Here is a 15,488-nt window from a genome sequence, read left to right as displayed (position 1 = left end):
GGGGGGGCAGGGCTCTCTGCTCTTTTAGTGGCTGTGCAGAACAAGGAATCTGAGCAGGTGAAATTGTTTCACACAAATGTTAAAGGTGTCTTCTTGTCACCTTAACATCATGCCGATCTCTTTCTTGTCCTCTGTGCCAACCAGCAAACTCACAAAGTCTACTTGTGGCACAAATTCTCCCTTGGAGATAACTTATTACAGGACAGGACATGCGTTGGCTACAAAGGATCCCACACTGCTAAGGGCCACTGGTTGTTGTATGAGGTGTCCCAGCCCTGAGCTAGAGGACCAGGCATCCCACTTCTAACACCAAATTGTTATGGAAATACTGGGGTTCAATACTGGGGTTCAGCCTGGAGTCTCCAGAGGCTAGTAAAGCAGGATGTCTTTATTAAAAGCATTGTAATGTGGCATGACCCAAGCGAGGGAGTGACACACACTTTTCAAGTAAAAAGGAAGCAGAGGGGTAGTTATGCCCATAGGGAGGACAGAAACTGGATACAGAAGACCATTGACTAAGTGAAGAGCTGTATCACTCTGCCAAGTGGCAAAAATTTACCATACATAAGATGTGCAGTAAAACGGATGCGTAGACGTACCAAATTTGGAGTAAGTAATGTCAAAATAAGCCTGCAGCTAGGAATCTACTACAGTTACCTCAGAGTAAGCAGTTCATGACTAGATTTGTCCTCCATTTTTAGGTCATTCCCTGAAACAGAATTCAGATGAACAGGGTTAGTCCATGATTTTGCAGTCCCCCTACTTTTTCTCCCTCTCCCTCTCTCTAATAGGGGACAAAACAGGAAGTCATGAGGAAAATGTGGGTTCCATACTGAGAAAAACTGATGTCACGCCAAAGTCTCCAACAAGACCCTGCCCTTAAAATAATAAAAAAAAAAGCTTCTTAAAAACCTTGCCTATATGGTTTTCAGACTTTTTCACAGACAATGTTAGGAAAGCCTAATTGTAAAACCTGTCTCAGTCAAAGATTCAATAAAGCATGAACACACTGTCTCTGGGCCTTAGCACTCAAGCTGTATGGTGGGAATAACTGCTTGTTGGAGAGAAGCAAAAACATTTCCTTCTCTTGAGCTTGTAGCTAATGAACATATTACTTTAAACCACATGAGGGAACTGTTTGTCTAGTGATCAAGCCAACACTCATGGGTCTAAGTTAACTCCACCTGCAAAAGCTGAATCACTTTAGTCTGTTCTCTCTCCCAACTTGTTGAGACAAAACGTCTGCTATGTTCTCTTTCTCCACTTGTCCTGTAAATAGTTTCTGCATGAATAAAGCCTTTGAACTCCAGAAACTGTAAGTGAACATTCCACTCTAACTCACTCAAGTTGCAAATGCTCCCAGTCAAAGGAATGCCCACAGCAGATAGTTAAGTAGTGTTAGAGAAGTTGGGCACCACTCCCACTCTCTGCTGAGTGGTTGCAAGATTCCCAGGAGTTCCAGGTGCTCACCCAGGGTTTGTGTTCCTTTGGAGGATTGAAGACACAGCGGAGACTGTCATAGCTTGGTCAGTTTAAGAGGGACTTGATCCCCACAGCAGAGCAGCACTGGAGTTCAAGGCATGTCTTCCAGCCAGCTCTGCATCCAGCCTCCCAAAGATGGATCTCTGTCTATTCTCCCCTTCTTCTTCTTCTCAGTACACCTTGCTCTTTTCATGACATCTCAAACACCCCCCATCCCCATGGCAACCTCCATCTGCCCAGGCCCAAGATGGGCCTTCAAGCCCTTTTGTCATGTTAACGCCTCTATCCCAGGTGAGGCCTTGGCTTGGAAGGAAGCTGAGCTTGTACTTCCCCACTGGCAGGGCTTTTTTTGCAGCTGGAACTTGCCGGAACTCAGTTCCAGCAGCTCTCAGGCGGGTGCCAGGGTCCCTATCTGCACCCCTACAAGCCCTCAAACTCAAAGTCTGTGAGAGCCGATGAAACTCACTTCTGTTCAGTTTGCTGGCCAGCCGCTCTGCCCACTGACTCCCTTGTGCCAGCTGTTCACGGAAGCTTTGGCCCAAGAAGTAATCAAAGTCGGTGCCTCTCAGGAGCTCCTCGAAGGACTTGATGGTGTCCTGGAAGTGTTGCTTCAGCAGGTGACACACCCCTCGTCCCTCCCGAATCACCTGGCGCAAATGGGAGAGCTCCCGAGCCTGAGCCTGGACCAACGAATTGTATTTCCTGCAGGAGAAGAGAGGACCGTGAGAGGCAAGGCTCCCCCCTCACCAAGTGATGGAGGAACACTCAGCCCCCAGTGAGAAAGAAAGGCACCGGACTTTCGGGGGATGCCGTGGGGAATAAGACACCTTGGAACGGATCCACAACTCTTGCTTGACTTTGCCAAATTAATTTCACAAGGTCAGTGCTCTCCTCAGGGAGGTTATACACCTTTAGGTGCCAGGTGAGAACGCTCCTCTCCAACCAGGCCTTGGGCTGATTAACATCCGACACCCGTTTCCATGTCTTGTGGGAGGGGAAGAAGGCCTTAACATTTTATGGAGTTTTTTGTTTCTGTTTATATTATGTATTTTGCGCTTTTATCTTGTAATTTTATCTTGCGAATGGCCCTGGGATCTGCAAATGAAGTGGTGTATAAAAATTTGAATAATGTTGATGATAATAATAATAATAATAATAGTACTAGTAATTATAATAATAAAATGTTGTTTGAATGTTCTGCCATGCGGAAACGGCTCGTATATTGGTCTTCTGAATATCCTCTGGTATATTCAATATACGAGCCGTTTCCGCATGGCAGAACATTCAAACAACATTTTATTATTATAATTACTAGTACTAGTACTCCACCCCCTGGCAAAGGAGGAGCAAGAAGGCACTAGAGGGGCTGCCTTGTGAAGGTCCGACTCTCCCAGGCCCAGCAGATCAGTCCCCCCTGCCCCCTGGAACTCTGCCTCAGTCCTACCCCATAGATGCTGCAGGCTTCAGCTCCTCGGCCAGCAGCCACTTGGGCTTGCTCTCTCCCAGATGAGCCTCCAGCAGGGACACCCTCTGGATGAGCCTGGCCAGGTCTCGGCTGGGCTGGAGGCTGGCGGGGCAGAAGGAGCCCAGGCTGTTTGAGTACCAGCCTTCATCTTCTTCCGTCATGCTGTGCGAGGGGGAGCTGCCCAGGGCATAGCCTGGTTTCTGCTGGAGTGGGCGCTCGCCCCCAGAGCCATAGTCACTCGTGGCAGATATGGAGCGCACACGACTCTGCAGGTTCTGGATGACTCTGTGCGAGCTCTGCAGCTGTAGCTGGAGGTCCCGCACTTGCTGGCGGAGAATGGCAGCATCGTCACATGGGCTGGGAGGGGAGCCCAGCATGTTCTTCCTAGGCTTCAACTCCTCATGGAACATATCATGTTCTTCACATTCTGGGGAAACAACTGAAAGGTGAGATATTAGGGCGGGGGGAGGGGACGACCAATATTGCCCTGCCAGGGGGTGCAAGTTGGCCCACAAGGCCATTTCCCCCAAGCCACGCCCACCAGCTGACATAATTGGGATTTTAAGATTTTGTTCCAACAGACTTTGAGATTGGTTCATTAAGAAACCAGGAAATGAGCCCCTGACAAAGGCATTTGGGGCTGCAAATCCCTTTTCTTGGCAGCTTCAAAATATATTTCTCTCTTTTTTTGTATGGCATGATACGTGTTACATCAGCTGATGGGGTTCAGTCCTGCTGGTGAAGCAGACCCCCTTCTTGCACCCCTAGGAGCTCACCTATCAGTCACCTGACATTATAATAATGTCAGATGATTCACAGGTAGTCAAGATTAGCGCACAGGGTGGAGGGAGATGAGGATCTGGTCCACCAGTCCGAAAAGGGTTTCCACCTGTGCATTAGGGTCCTTTCCACCAAACATTCACTCAGTATGGAGTTGCTGCAAATCCCAACTTCCTGGCAGCTGTTCCTGGACCACACTGTGGATTGAGAGCTCATGGGCTGCATTTACAATTTTTTAGATGTACGGCTAAAAATAACACAATGAACATATGAAATAGTCCCTGGACCAGTGGTTTTCAACCAGTTTGCTATGGCACCCTGGCCTCTGTCCCTCTTTCCTTCCCTCCCTCCTCTGAGGCTCTCTTGCGTCTCTGCCCCCCAAAGGCTGGCACAGCTGTTTGTGGCAGCAGCCCTGGTTGCAAGCTCCGTAGGTGAATGGTGCCTCTGGGGCTGGCCAGGGGGTGTTGGTTGCCAGGAACTGAGGCAGCACTGGAGTAAGCCAGCAAGGGGGTGAGGGAGCCCAGCCAGCCAGTCCACTAACCCTTGCTGTTGGAAATGGGCGGACAAGTGGGAGGCTGGGCAGGCAGGCAGGCGCTGCCCTGGCCTTCCTGGTGCTTGCTGTGTGCAAGGCTTGCCTGGGAGGTGAGTGCCTGGTGCCGAAGGGGAGCCTTTCCACCATGCAGGCCCAGCCCAGCAGCGCCTGCTGCTGCCTCTGCTGCCTCCCAAGGTGAGCAAGGGGCCACCGTCTTCCCAGGCAGTGTGAGGAAGCACCTCTCTTTTTGGCAGGGGGGCAGCTCAGAGACTGGGGCGGTGGCAGAGGCTGCTCAGAGGACACCCAAGGAGAGGGGAGAGGGGGGAGGGGAGAGGGGAGGAGGCTGGGGAAACCCTCCATGAGAGAAGGTGTTCAAAAAAGGGTGAGAGAATGCCAGCTCGGCAGACAAGGGGGGACATAACTGGGCTCCTGAGCCCCACAGGGGTGCTGCAGAAAGAATGTAATTGCTCAAGGGAGCCGGGGACTCAGAAAGGTTGAAAACCTCTGCCCTAGATATATCCCACTTTTAGAATCACCCTGGCATTGGGAGGCCTTTGCTTTAGCCCCCCCCCCTCGGTCACTTGTGGGGCAAGAGCTCAGCTGGAACTCCAAAAAGGCCTTGGGGGCAGCAACAGCCAGCCTGGGGGGGCTTCCATGTTACCAGGACTGGTTGCCTCTTCTCGGTCAGCCTCGTTTTCACTTTTCCCGCAGGTCTCATAGCCCAGGTCCTGGAGATCCACTTGTATCTGCTTGGTGTCCTGCTGAACTGTGGGTTCACCTGTTACAAAGAAAGCCAAAAATACTAGCCTCTTGCCTTTGGCTGAAGGGCAAAGGCTACTAGAGAGCCTTGGGCACCTCTGCAAATTCCAGGACACAACCTCTCTGACCCCCCCTTATGGGAACATAATCCTGAGGGAAAGACTGAGGAAGAGAACAGCAGTTGCAGAGCCCCCACGAAACAGGGAGTCCCTTTCTTCCCTGCGGCCTTTGCACGCCATCCACAACACTTTCCTGTAGCATTTTTTGGATTATTATCAATAATGGTGTATTCTGGGTTAAATGGCTGCATCCCTTGAGAGGAAGCACTGTGCTCCCATGACCAAAATCTCCACTTCCAAAAAGGAAGATAACTCAGCCACTGAAGCCTACATACAAGCTGAAATTAACTGAAGTGAACTGTTGATTGTTCAAGCTAAAATATATTTATTGTGTAAGAATGACGTAATTTTGCTTTAAAAACCAATGGAACCAACACCCAAAATGGGGGGAATTGGAGCTGCTTACATTTCCTTCCTTTTTAATGCTGGCATGCCCATTCCTCCCCCCGCCCCTGTAAGGCTACTTCATGCTCAATGGGGAATCCTTCTTTGGGCATTTCGGCTCTTCCTCCACAGTTTGTGTTGTATCAGGACAGGAAATAAGACAGCAAAAGGTCACAATGAACTCTCTGCAGACAATCAACCAGCATCTTTTTTGTTCCTTAGGATTTAAGTGTCCCTCATCCGTGTCCACACGTCTGGGGCAACCGTACTCACTGAGCAGGGCCCGGTACTGCTCCAGCTGTGCCACCTGAGCCAGGACAGTGGCCTCTGAAACCAGGAGTTTGCCCCGCAGCCTGTGACATTGTTTTTTGCACTGAGGCAGCTCTGAGGGGAGAAGATGGACTGGCTGCCTGAGCTGCTGCCAGGAGTTGCTTCCCAGTCTGACTTCCCACACCTTTGGAGAAGAAATGAGGGGTTGTATCAGTCAACAGCAGAAAAGACATGTGAGTCTTCAGGGCAGACTTTAAACTGACCCATGAAATATCCCTCGTAGGTTACACTGCCCACACCCAGTCTTTTATTCTACCTTGATCTGCACTTGACTTGCACCAACCCGGTGAGACACATTTCGCAAAAGGACTACATGTATTACCCACTTAAACAGATGCTAAAGCTTACTACAAAGCGCATTAAGTTAGTACTGCAAATAACAGTTTGGAACAGTAAATCCTGCCGTTGCCCAACATCATTATGGAAGTTAATACCCTTTTAAAATCTGTTCTGCGCAGGAGACCAGAGAGCCATCGAACAGGAAGAACTCTTGAGTAGAAATGGCAGCTGCTGCTAGCCTAGGGCAAATCTTCCCCAGCTCTGAGGTAATCCAGAGTTACCTGAGTCTCTTTTAGGCTGGTGTCCACACTCTGGGGACGTGGGCAGTGGCGCTGTGGAGCACTGTCATGGGGAGCCCCCTTGAGGCTGCCTTGCAAGGCCACTTGCAGCTGCTCGGACTCCTGGGTCACACCAGCAGCGACCTGCTGCTGGAAGATGCTTCCACCTGCTTGGCTGCTCAGAGTCAGCTGTTCTTTCAGGAGGCCAATCACCATCTCCGAAGAGTGCAGCTTCTCCTGCAGCTTCCTGACTTCCAACTTCAGGTCCTCTTGCTCTTCCTTTTCATCCTCATTCTCCCAACCCTCGGATAACATTGCTTCTCCAACTTGCTCCTTGAGCTCTGCATTTTCGAGACACAGACTCAGCAGGGCCTTCCTGTAGAGACATAGGAATCAGTACCCAGAGATTAAGCACTACTGGTAACTGGCAAGTCTGGGGCAGCCAATGTGGTGTCCCTCCAGGTGTTGTTGGTCCACTGTTGTTTTACATCAGCCCCACACAGCATGGTCCATGGTTGGGGGTTGCAGGAGATGTGGCCCAGCAACACCTGCAGAGCACTACCTGGGCCATCCTGGATTATCCCGCTTGCACCAGGCATTGCTCCTGGACTAGCCGGGTATTGAACCTTTCCTCCCAGCAATGCCTGGCCCAGGAAGTGTTTGAGACTCCACCAGCATTAGGATCATTCCCTTTGTTTAGCATATTCAAGGGGGGGGGGAAGGTGGTTGGAAAACAACATTTTAAAAGCAGAGGAAGCGTTTGTCATCCTCACTGCATACGCCTCAGGCTGAAAGAATGAAGAGTCTTTCTCACGGCCTGTGTAAAGAAGTTTTGACCTCAGAGGACCTCAGGGTACGAGGCATTCGTCCTTGCACAGTTTTGCACTAGAAGCATGTATTGGGAGCTGGCTGGAAGGCCTCTGCGCATTCTGCTAGAGATCCAACCTGCAACTACAAGCTCTTCCTCTGGCCCATCACTAGCCATTGTGCAACTGGGACCTGCCAAAAGGCCTATTCCTAACCCGCAACCTGGAACATGCTCCAAACATCTATATTTGAACCTTATCAGACATTTAACTTCTGTGGTTCTTGCCCCAAAGAAAATCATCACAAGGATTCAGGACTTCTCATTTGCCTGGACACCTTTTATTTTGATTTCAGTTTCACTGGCTCATATCACAAACGCAAGGAAAGAGGAGGACTATCAGTCTTCATTGTAAGAGCACCCACCAACTTTTAGAAGGCCTCTGAAGGCAGCCCTTTATCGGGCAGTTTTTAATGTTTGATGTTTTATTATGTTTTTACATATCCTGAAAGCCGCCCAGAGCGGCTGGGGAAACCCAGCCAGATGGGCGGGGTATAAATAATAAAATTATTATTATTAAAAAAGAACTACACTTCTCTCCATATGAACTGACTCAGACCCTGCAATTGCTCTCTGAGGCAATTCTTTGTGTGCTCTCTGCATGGGTGATTGAAGGGCAGCAACACAAAAATAGGCCTTTTCTGTGGTGGCTCCCCATTTGTGGGATGCTCTCCCTAGGGAGTTTCTCCTGGCACCTTCATTACATATCTTTAGGAGCCAGGAGAAAACATTCCTCTTCTTCCAGGTGTTTGACTAATTAAACAATGTATGGCCTTTTAAACTGTGGAAAGGGGTTATTGTTTGTTACTATGTTATGTATTTTTGTGTTTTTATACAGTGGTACCTCAGCTTACATACGCTTCAGGTTACAGACTCTGCTAACCCAGAAATAGTGCTTCAGGTTAAGAACTTTGCTTCAGGATGAGAACAGAAATCGGGCTCCGGCAGCACGGCAGCAGCAGGAGGCCCCATTAGCTAAAGTGGTGCTTCAGGTTAAGAACAGTTTCAGGTTAAGTACGGACCTCCGGAATGAATTAAGTACTTAACCTGAGGTACCACTGTCACTACACTGTGATTCTTGGAAGGGCAGTATAGAAATTAAATTTAATTAAAAACAAACAAACAATTACGTTAGAACTGAGGTTGCTGCACTCCAGGAGGACATTTCCGGGAGCCACCCTAGCCTACCTGAGCTGAGATATTGAGGAGAACCCAGCTTCTTCAATCTGCCCCTTGAGATGCTGCAACTCCCCTTCCAGCTTCTTCTTCTGCTCTCGAAGCTGCTGAGTCTCGGATTTTGCAGAAAGCAGCTGGGCCTGCAGGCTCTTTTCTCTCTCCAGAGAGGGAGCGGGGAAACTGCTTTGGCCTACGAAGTTGCCATCAGCTCCTTCCTTGGCGTGCTAAAACATGTAATTGAAACAAGAGGAGATAACTCCTAAAAGACCAGAACACCCAGTCTATGGAAGATGTGCCAGAGAATGAGTTGCTAAACAAGCAGAAGTGCACAGCTTCAGCAAGGAGAAGACCGATACTGGGACTTCCAACACAATGACAACAATTTGCACGCAGCAGTTCGCACACACCAAAGCCTTGCTTACCGGGGTTATGTGGTTGTGGGTTCTGGCAGGATCTGATGAGAGGGTCTTTCCAGAACCTGGAAGCTGCAGGTGCTTCTCTGACAGGGACAGGGGGCAGGTGGGGCACCCCCCCACACACACACCATGAGAGAAGTGAGGAGCAGCAGTGGTGAGAGCTCCTTGAGATCTCGAGACTTCTGCAAGATCTCACCAGAAGTCTCCGCCACTTCTCCTTGCTTCTCTGGTGGTGATTGCAGGGATGGGTGGAATTTGGCTGCCTCACTCAGCCTCCTGGGCAGAGCCTCCTCAAGCCAATCCAAAGGACCAATGTCTCCACTGTTACACAGGACCACACTGCTCCCAGGAAGAAGCATCTGCCCCTTTGAGCATGATGCTTTGCTCTCTGATTCACCTGTTGGTGCGTGGTTCTCTGTGCCTCTTCTTCAATACTGTCTGTGAACTCTGTGCTGGCATCCTCAGCATCCTCCTCTGCCACTGGACCTGGGAATGACACCACAAAGCAGACCCTTGAGACTTCTCCCTGGCCTGTATAAATTTCCATGCATAACTGCCAGCACAGACTCTGTAGCAACTTGATGCCAGATTGACTGCACATTCCAACAAGGAAAATACTTCAGCACTTGCAGCTCTTCCCTTTACTGCAGGAGCAGCCTTTCCCTATGCAGCAGATACAGATACAGCCAGAAAGTTTGGCTACTGACACAGTGCATGTCCTGCTGCATGTGCCCTCCAGGCCCAAGCAAATGCCCCACAGTGCCTAAGCTTGGATTCCTCCAGTGTGGGTGTGGGTGTTTTGGAATGAACTGGCCTCAAGTAACCACCAAAATGTATAAAGGTAAAGCTAAAGGGACCCCTGACCATTAGGTCCAGTCATGACCGACTCTGGGGTTGCGGCGCTCATCTCGCTTTATTGGCCTAGGGAGCCAGCGTACAGCTTCCAGGTCATGTGGCCAGCATGACTAAGCAGCTTCTGGCGAACCAGAGCAGTGCACGGAAATGCTGTTTACCTTCCTGTCGGAGCGGTACCTATTTATCTACTTGCACTTTGACGTGCTTTCGAACTGCTAGGTTGGCAGGAGCTGGGACCGAGCAACGGGAGCTCATTCCGTCACGGGGATTCGAACCGCCAACCTTCTGATCGGCAAGCCCTAGGCTCAGTGGTTTAACCCACAGTGCCACCCGCGTCCCTACCAAAATGTATAGAGCACCAGAATTATGGACTACATTGCTAGATTTCGCTGGTCCATTCAGTAATCTGAAAGTTTGTCCTGAAGAGGAGCCGGTTGTTAAATGGGGAGCGGTTAATGGGGACCGAGAAGAAGGCAGGCACAAGGAAAGAATGAGGAAGTGTTTCTTAACGAAACTATCAGTTAAAATTGCACCAGATTTCCTCTCTTTGTAACGGAAGCAAGGTACAAAAGCTCCCTTCCCCAAGGATTTTGTGCCGAGAAAGAGAGATAGAAGAAGATAGAAGAAGATAGAAGAAGGTAAAGCCATGCAATGCTAACAGATTAAGAAAGGGGAAAGAGAAACTGAAAAAGATCCAAAGATGTAAGGGAACAACCAGACACAAGAGGCTTATTCATTCATTAACCAGGTGCAATCTGTCTCTACCCAGGTAAAAGTGCTTGTGTGGAAGTGTGCACATTTGCACAGTTCAAGTATTGTGTCCACAAACTGTACACTTGTTGACTTTTACAAGTGAATAACTGAGTGCACAGCTCAACTATTTGTGTACGCAGGTATACTGATTGTACATTTGTTGAATGCCATGTGAGGTGTTAGGGGAAGAGTAGTACCTCTGGTGGGGGCCCGTCATGCTCCTTCTAGGGTAGTTTGGTCCCCACTCTGCACTCAGCTCTCACCTGTGGCTCCTAGCAACTGTCAGCAGGCGGCAGCGGCCACAATCCTAGGAATGGCTTAGACTGGCCGGCTAAAGCAGCTGAGGGGAGCCAATGGGTCTCAAATCCTCCATGAGTGAGGGACTTCCCCTACATGTGAAGACAGGCTCTGGTAGATTGAGCAGATATGACCAAAAGTGGGTCCAATGGTCAAGAAGGCAGTTTCTGTAGAGGGAAGTGAGGGCCAGATGGGGCTCACCTGCCTGAAAAGAGAGCCCATCTAGGAGAAGGAAATCTCTGATCCTAAACCTCTGCTGCCTTGCAGGATACCTTTGGGAGAAGAAAAGGCAAAGGAGTAACCCTCCTACACAAATCCAGAGTGGAGTCCCTAAGGCAGCTGGATGGTGCCTTGTCTGCCTCCTCCTGGCAACTCCCGCAGCCAAGCTGGTGCCAAATGTGTTGCTTGCTCTGCTTTCCTTTGGGCCACATCAGCAAGGCCAAGATGGTCTTGCCTGGGCAGCCCAGGACTCCCAGACACACTTGCCCAGCCTTGTGCCCCAGGGAGGTCACTTTGGTGTTGCTAAAGCAGCAGTTTGTCTTCACTCAAGACAGACAGGTGCCAACATAAGTGTAGTGTGAACACCCCTATGACCAAGAAGAAGAGAATGAGAAGCAGAGAAAGTAGGAAAATTGGGGGAAACAGATTACATTAATTGAGGAGACCCTCCCACCTCCTCAAAACTCGGGTTATTCAGCCAACACAACAACCTTTTTCTTTTTTGCAAACAGCAGCAATTCAGATTGAATTTAGCTTATCTTATTCTTAAGAGCTGGGTATTTAGTCTTGTGTAAAGCAAGTCTGTACAACTTAGGGTTTGCCCTCAGTGGAGTTTGCTGTGGGTCTGCAGCTTTTTGCATTCCCATTTAGTTTGTGTAGTGCACATGGTATTAGCTTCCGACAATACCAATCTCACTGCTTTCCCCCTATACATTCATGATAATCTGTTAAACGGAAGGAAATTAGGCTTTAAACAGCTTCACTCAGGGCTGCAGACAAACTATTTCTGGTGTGCTTCTGAACTCTGTGTGTGTTCACAGAGAGAGAGAGAGAGAGAGAGAGAAAATGTGCTTCCAATGTGTTTCAGCTATACAGTGTGCATTCAGCCTTGGTGTCCAGAGCAGTTTTCACATCTGTGGTGACGCCACCTCCTGGTCAGAAAGCAGATTTATTTTCTGATTTTACCAGAGGGTAGAGCTCCAACCCTTCAGAGCAGACTCTGGCTTATTGGTAGCAACTGAAAAACAAACTTGAGGGGTCTGAGGGCCAAAACTAAAGGACAAAAGTATACATTGTGGCACACAAGTCATTCTTGTTGGGCCCCATTCATTCCTCTCATGCCTGCCTATGAATAAGTTCCAGCAAAACCCAGTTGTGTGCATTAAGCAGCTGGATGGGTGGCCTTGAAGGATCCCTTCCACTCTGATTTTTTTAGAAAAGTGAGCATCCATCTCAGATTGGATGCAGGCTCTTCTTGCCCCTGCAATGAAGTGCCTCTTGTGGCACTGGCACCTCTTTCTCTGCTATGTTGATATCCTGTTAGAACTTTCTGCAGAGCACCCTGAAAAAAATCCAAGTCAGGCTTAGAATCAGCCTTATCAAATGTATAATATCTCTTCTGCCACACTAGCTCATGATGGCCTTGCATTATAAAAGGAGGATGGGCCTGGTAGGAAGAAGAGTAGTCTGAACATGCTAACAGTGGCTTACTGAGCTTGGCACTCACCCTACAGGTTGCTAGTTACAACAAATTTGGGTGTAGATATATTATAGAAATTTTGTGATAGGAAATCTGTTCTGAGAAAAGCAGGGTCTCCTTCACAAAAAGAAGACGTCCCCAAGAGTACCTCGCTGATCTCAAATCAATTGCAACACACATGCCCAAAGAGAAATCAGGCTAAATACATACAGAAATCCTTCTGGTGAGGTTACTGTAGGAACACCAGTCTTGTATACTAAAGAACATGGGATGTGCTCCCACGCAGACTGTATTCATCCGCTGCACTTTTGATACCACAGGAGCTCTGTAAGGAAATTATCCTTATGCAATCCTTGATGGCCTCAGAATACTGTATTCAACTATCAAGAAATTGTCTATTGAAAGGTACATTTAGAACAAATGAACAGCAGATTAGTGTCGGAAGCTCAAACTGCTACTTGGCTCCACTACTCAAGTGTTGCCCGAGTCCTGTGACCCTGGAAGCTCCTATCCTTCACCCACTAGGACAAAAATAGAGGGTGTCAAGATTGCTGCAACTGCATCTCCCTGGGGGACCCAAAAGCAGTCTATAAAAGAGGAAGACAAGGCAGTGTGTTTACTGACTTAGTTGGTCTCTTACCCTTGAATATGACCACTCCGGCTGCCATGGTAGCAAAAATAATAATTGGGGAGTTGGAGATGCCTCAATAGGTTCAGTGAGGAAACAGTTTGGGTCGATTTCCTTTATTCTGCAGCCCACTTTTGAATTATCATCTTAATGTTCTAGAGCAGGGATCTTAAGATGATAATGTATTTCGGCCCCCACTGGCCAATTGTCATGGATGATGGGAGCTGTAGTCAAATAACATCTAGAGGACCACAACTTCCCTGTTCTAAACTCGAGAGCTTTGGCAAAAGGTCTGTGGAAGAGCTCTGATGGAAGCAGCCTGTCGCTCTGAGTGAACAAATGAACAGGGCTTCATTTCTGCCTGGGAAAACCCTTCTCATCTCAGTGGGATTTTATTGATCCCAAGATAAGAGTAAAATCTCATGTACTGCAAACTATAGTACAGGAAAGAACCTAATGACTTTTCATGTTACTTATATTTAAGGGTTTTCTTTCATAATGAATTTTAATGTTGTCTTGGATATAAATAGTTTTAATTTTTAAAGGAACTTCCAACCCAGGTGATGTTAAGAATGCTGTGCAGACTCTGACTTCTAAGGGAGGCGACACACTCTGAAGGGGAATGATTTAACTCATATTCTGTTTTACAGTTGTGCCGTTTTCTTAGTGGTGTCTGGTTCCATCATACAGTATATGTTTTCTGTATATAAAGCAGTTTACTCTTGGGTTTCATTATTCCCATAGCAGAATGTTTTTTCCTAATCATATTTGTCCCTGCACAACATTAAATTTTATTTACATGGCTGATGCATTTCTCTATAAAGTATGGGATTGAAAGGGCTGTTCGAGAGGGAGTGGTAAAGGTCTCTTTCCCAATTGATTTCTTGGTTTTGCTCAGCCTGGAGACACATACTTCCCGCATGCCCGTCAAGGCTTAACAGATTTCTCAGATTCAAGCAGATTTCCATTTCCTTTCCCTTATCAAGTGGGACCTGCCACAGGAGTGCTCCTGTTCAGAGTTCCACATTCCATCCAGCCAATCTTTTCTTGGAGACTCCATTGCATTCCCCCTCCTCCCATTTTCCATCCCACTCCCAACCAAAAAAAAAGGTCGGCATTCTGGTCCCACTGAGCTGTTTTTGAACAAACACCCGTTAGGGTTACAGATGCCTTTAGGCCTTCCGCCTCCCCTTGTGTGCATTGATAGCACCATAACTTGTCATTTAATATTTGGCTGACTCTCGAGCTTTACTTTGCTTCACATGGTTTGGAAAACCTTGTGGGGGATTTGGGCTTGGCCTTCCACTTACCCAATAGGAGCTGCTCCCTGAAGAGTCTTGGCCCCATTCTTTCCACAAGAGCCAGATGTGTGCCAGTATCTCTTGAAGAACTATGCACCCTTGACTGGGAGCAGAGGAGCCAACTACTGGGGGCCAAGGTCCCTTTGCCCCCCCCCCCAATAAAATATCTGAGGTGGTCAGGGCCTCCCAAAGCTGAGGGGCATTGCCATTCAAATGGTCTTGTGATGATGTGGGGCAGGGCTTACGTGACCCCCTCCAATATTTTATTCAAGTTGGCACCCCTGACTGGGAGCAACTAGTGAGCTCGGCAGGATTTTTCTCTGAGCAAACTTTTGTAGGATCAGGCATCACTGCTGTAATTCTCTGAGCATTTACAAGTAAATCCCACTGAAGCCACTGTTTTGTTTCAAGTAAACATGCACGGAATTGTACTGTAGACTATTCTAACAAACTAATAATAATAATAATAGGCCATGAGAAACCCATCAAAAGAATTCTTCTTTATTGCTACTTTATGCATAAATCTGAAATGAGATTGCTGGTATCTTGAGAGGTCTACTGTATCATTAGAAATTTATCAGCAGGAGTATTTTTTTAATGCAATAAAATACAGTTATTACCCCCGTTTCCCCAGATTTCTAGACACTGCCCCTCCTGAGCAGGACTGCTTTGTAATGAAGAGGCAGAAGAAAGAAACAATGTGTTATTTATGTTTGATTTAATTTAGGAACGCTAGATGTCTTTGTATATATGATTGTATACAGAGGGGGTGCTTCCATGGGGTCCCCCAGGTATGCAGAAGTATCTTGGTTTGTAAATCAGAAAGTAACCCAAAACATCAAAGAATTTTTAGAAACTGCTGAATGTGGGGGGGGGGGGGATGCCCCCTTAACAGTTTACAGTAATCTGGAGATGAGGATTAAGGTCAGGAAGATGCCCAGGAAGAAGAGGGAAAACCTTCCCTTCCTTCACTAGAGTGGACGTTTTGTGAGGGTAGAAATGGAAAGAGGACAGCCTTGCCCTTCCTTCCTCTCTAGACCCCTCTCCCCATTCCTCTACATAGCAAGAGATTTCTCACGTTCCCATTGGA

General features: G+C 48.0%; 1 protein-coding gene across 5 annotated transcripts in view; it reads right to left on the bottom strand.

Annotated features, from left to right (window-relative positions):
- The window catches only part of PDE4DIP (phosphodiesterase 4D interacting protein), a 102,769-nt gene that overhangs the window by 17,768 nt on the left and 69,513 nt on the right, over positions 1 to 15,488 (bottom strand). For all 5 annotated transcript variants that reach the window (XM_081012010.1, XM_081012009.1, XM_081012012.1 and 2 more), the window contains 8 exons: positions 9,263 to 9,351; positions 8,462 to 8,673; positions 6,412 to 6,784; positions 5,795 to 5,975; positions 4,921 to 5,037; positions 2,927 to 3,374; positions 1,949 to 2,184; positions 658 to 709 (listed from right to left, as the gene is read on the bottom strand). In XM_081012010.1, the coding sequence (XP_080868136.1) occupies positions 658 to 709; positions 1,949 to 2,184; positions 2,927 to 3,374; positions 4,921 to 5,037; positions 5,795 to 5,975; positions 6,412 to 6,784; positions 8,462 to 8,673; positions 9,263 to 9,351 (1,708 nt within the window). The remainder of the gene's footprint in view (positions 1 to 657; positions 710 to 1,948; positions 2,185 to 2,926; positions 3,375 to 4,920; positions 5,038 to 5,794; positions 5,976 to 6,411; positions 6,785 to 8,461; positions 8,674 to 9,262; positions 9,352 to 15,488) is intronic.

This window comes from Podarcis pityusensis, assembly GCF_964106645.2.
Source record: "Podarcis pityusensis genome assembly, chromosome: 6".
Taxonomy (NCBI): Eukaryota; Metazoa; Chordata; class Lepidosauria; order Squamata; family Lacertidae; genus Podarcis; species Podarcis pityusensis.
The sequence above is the reverse complement of the archived record's forward strand: the minus strand, read 5'-3'. Positions and strand labels throughout refer to the sequence as shown.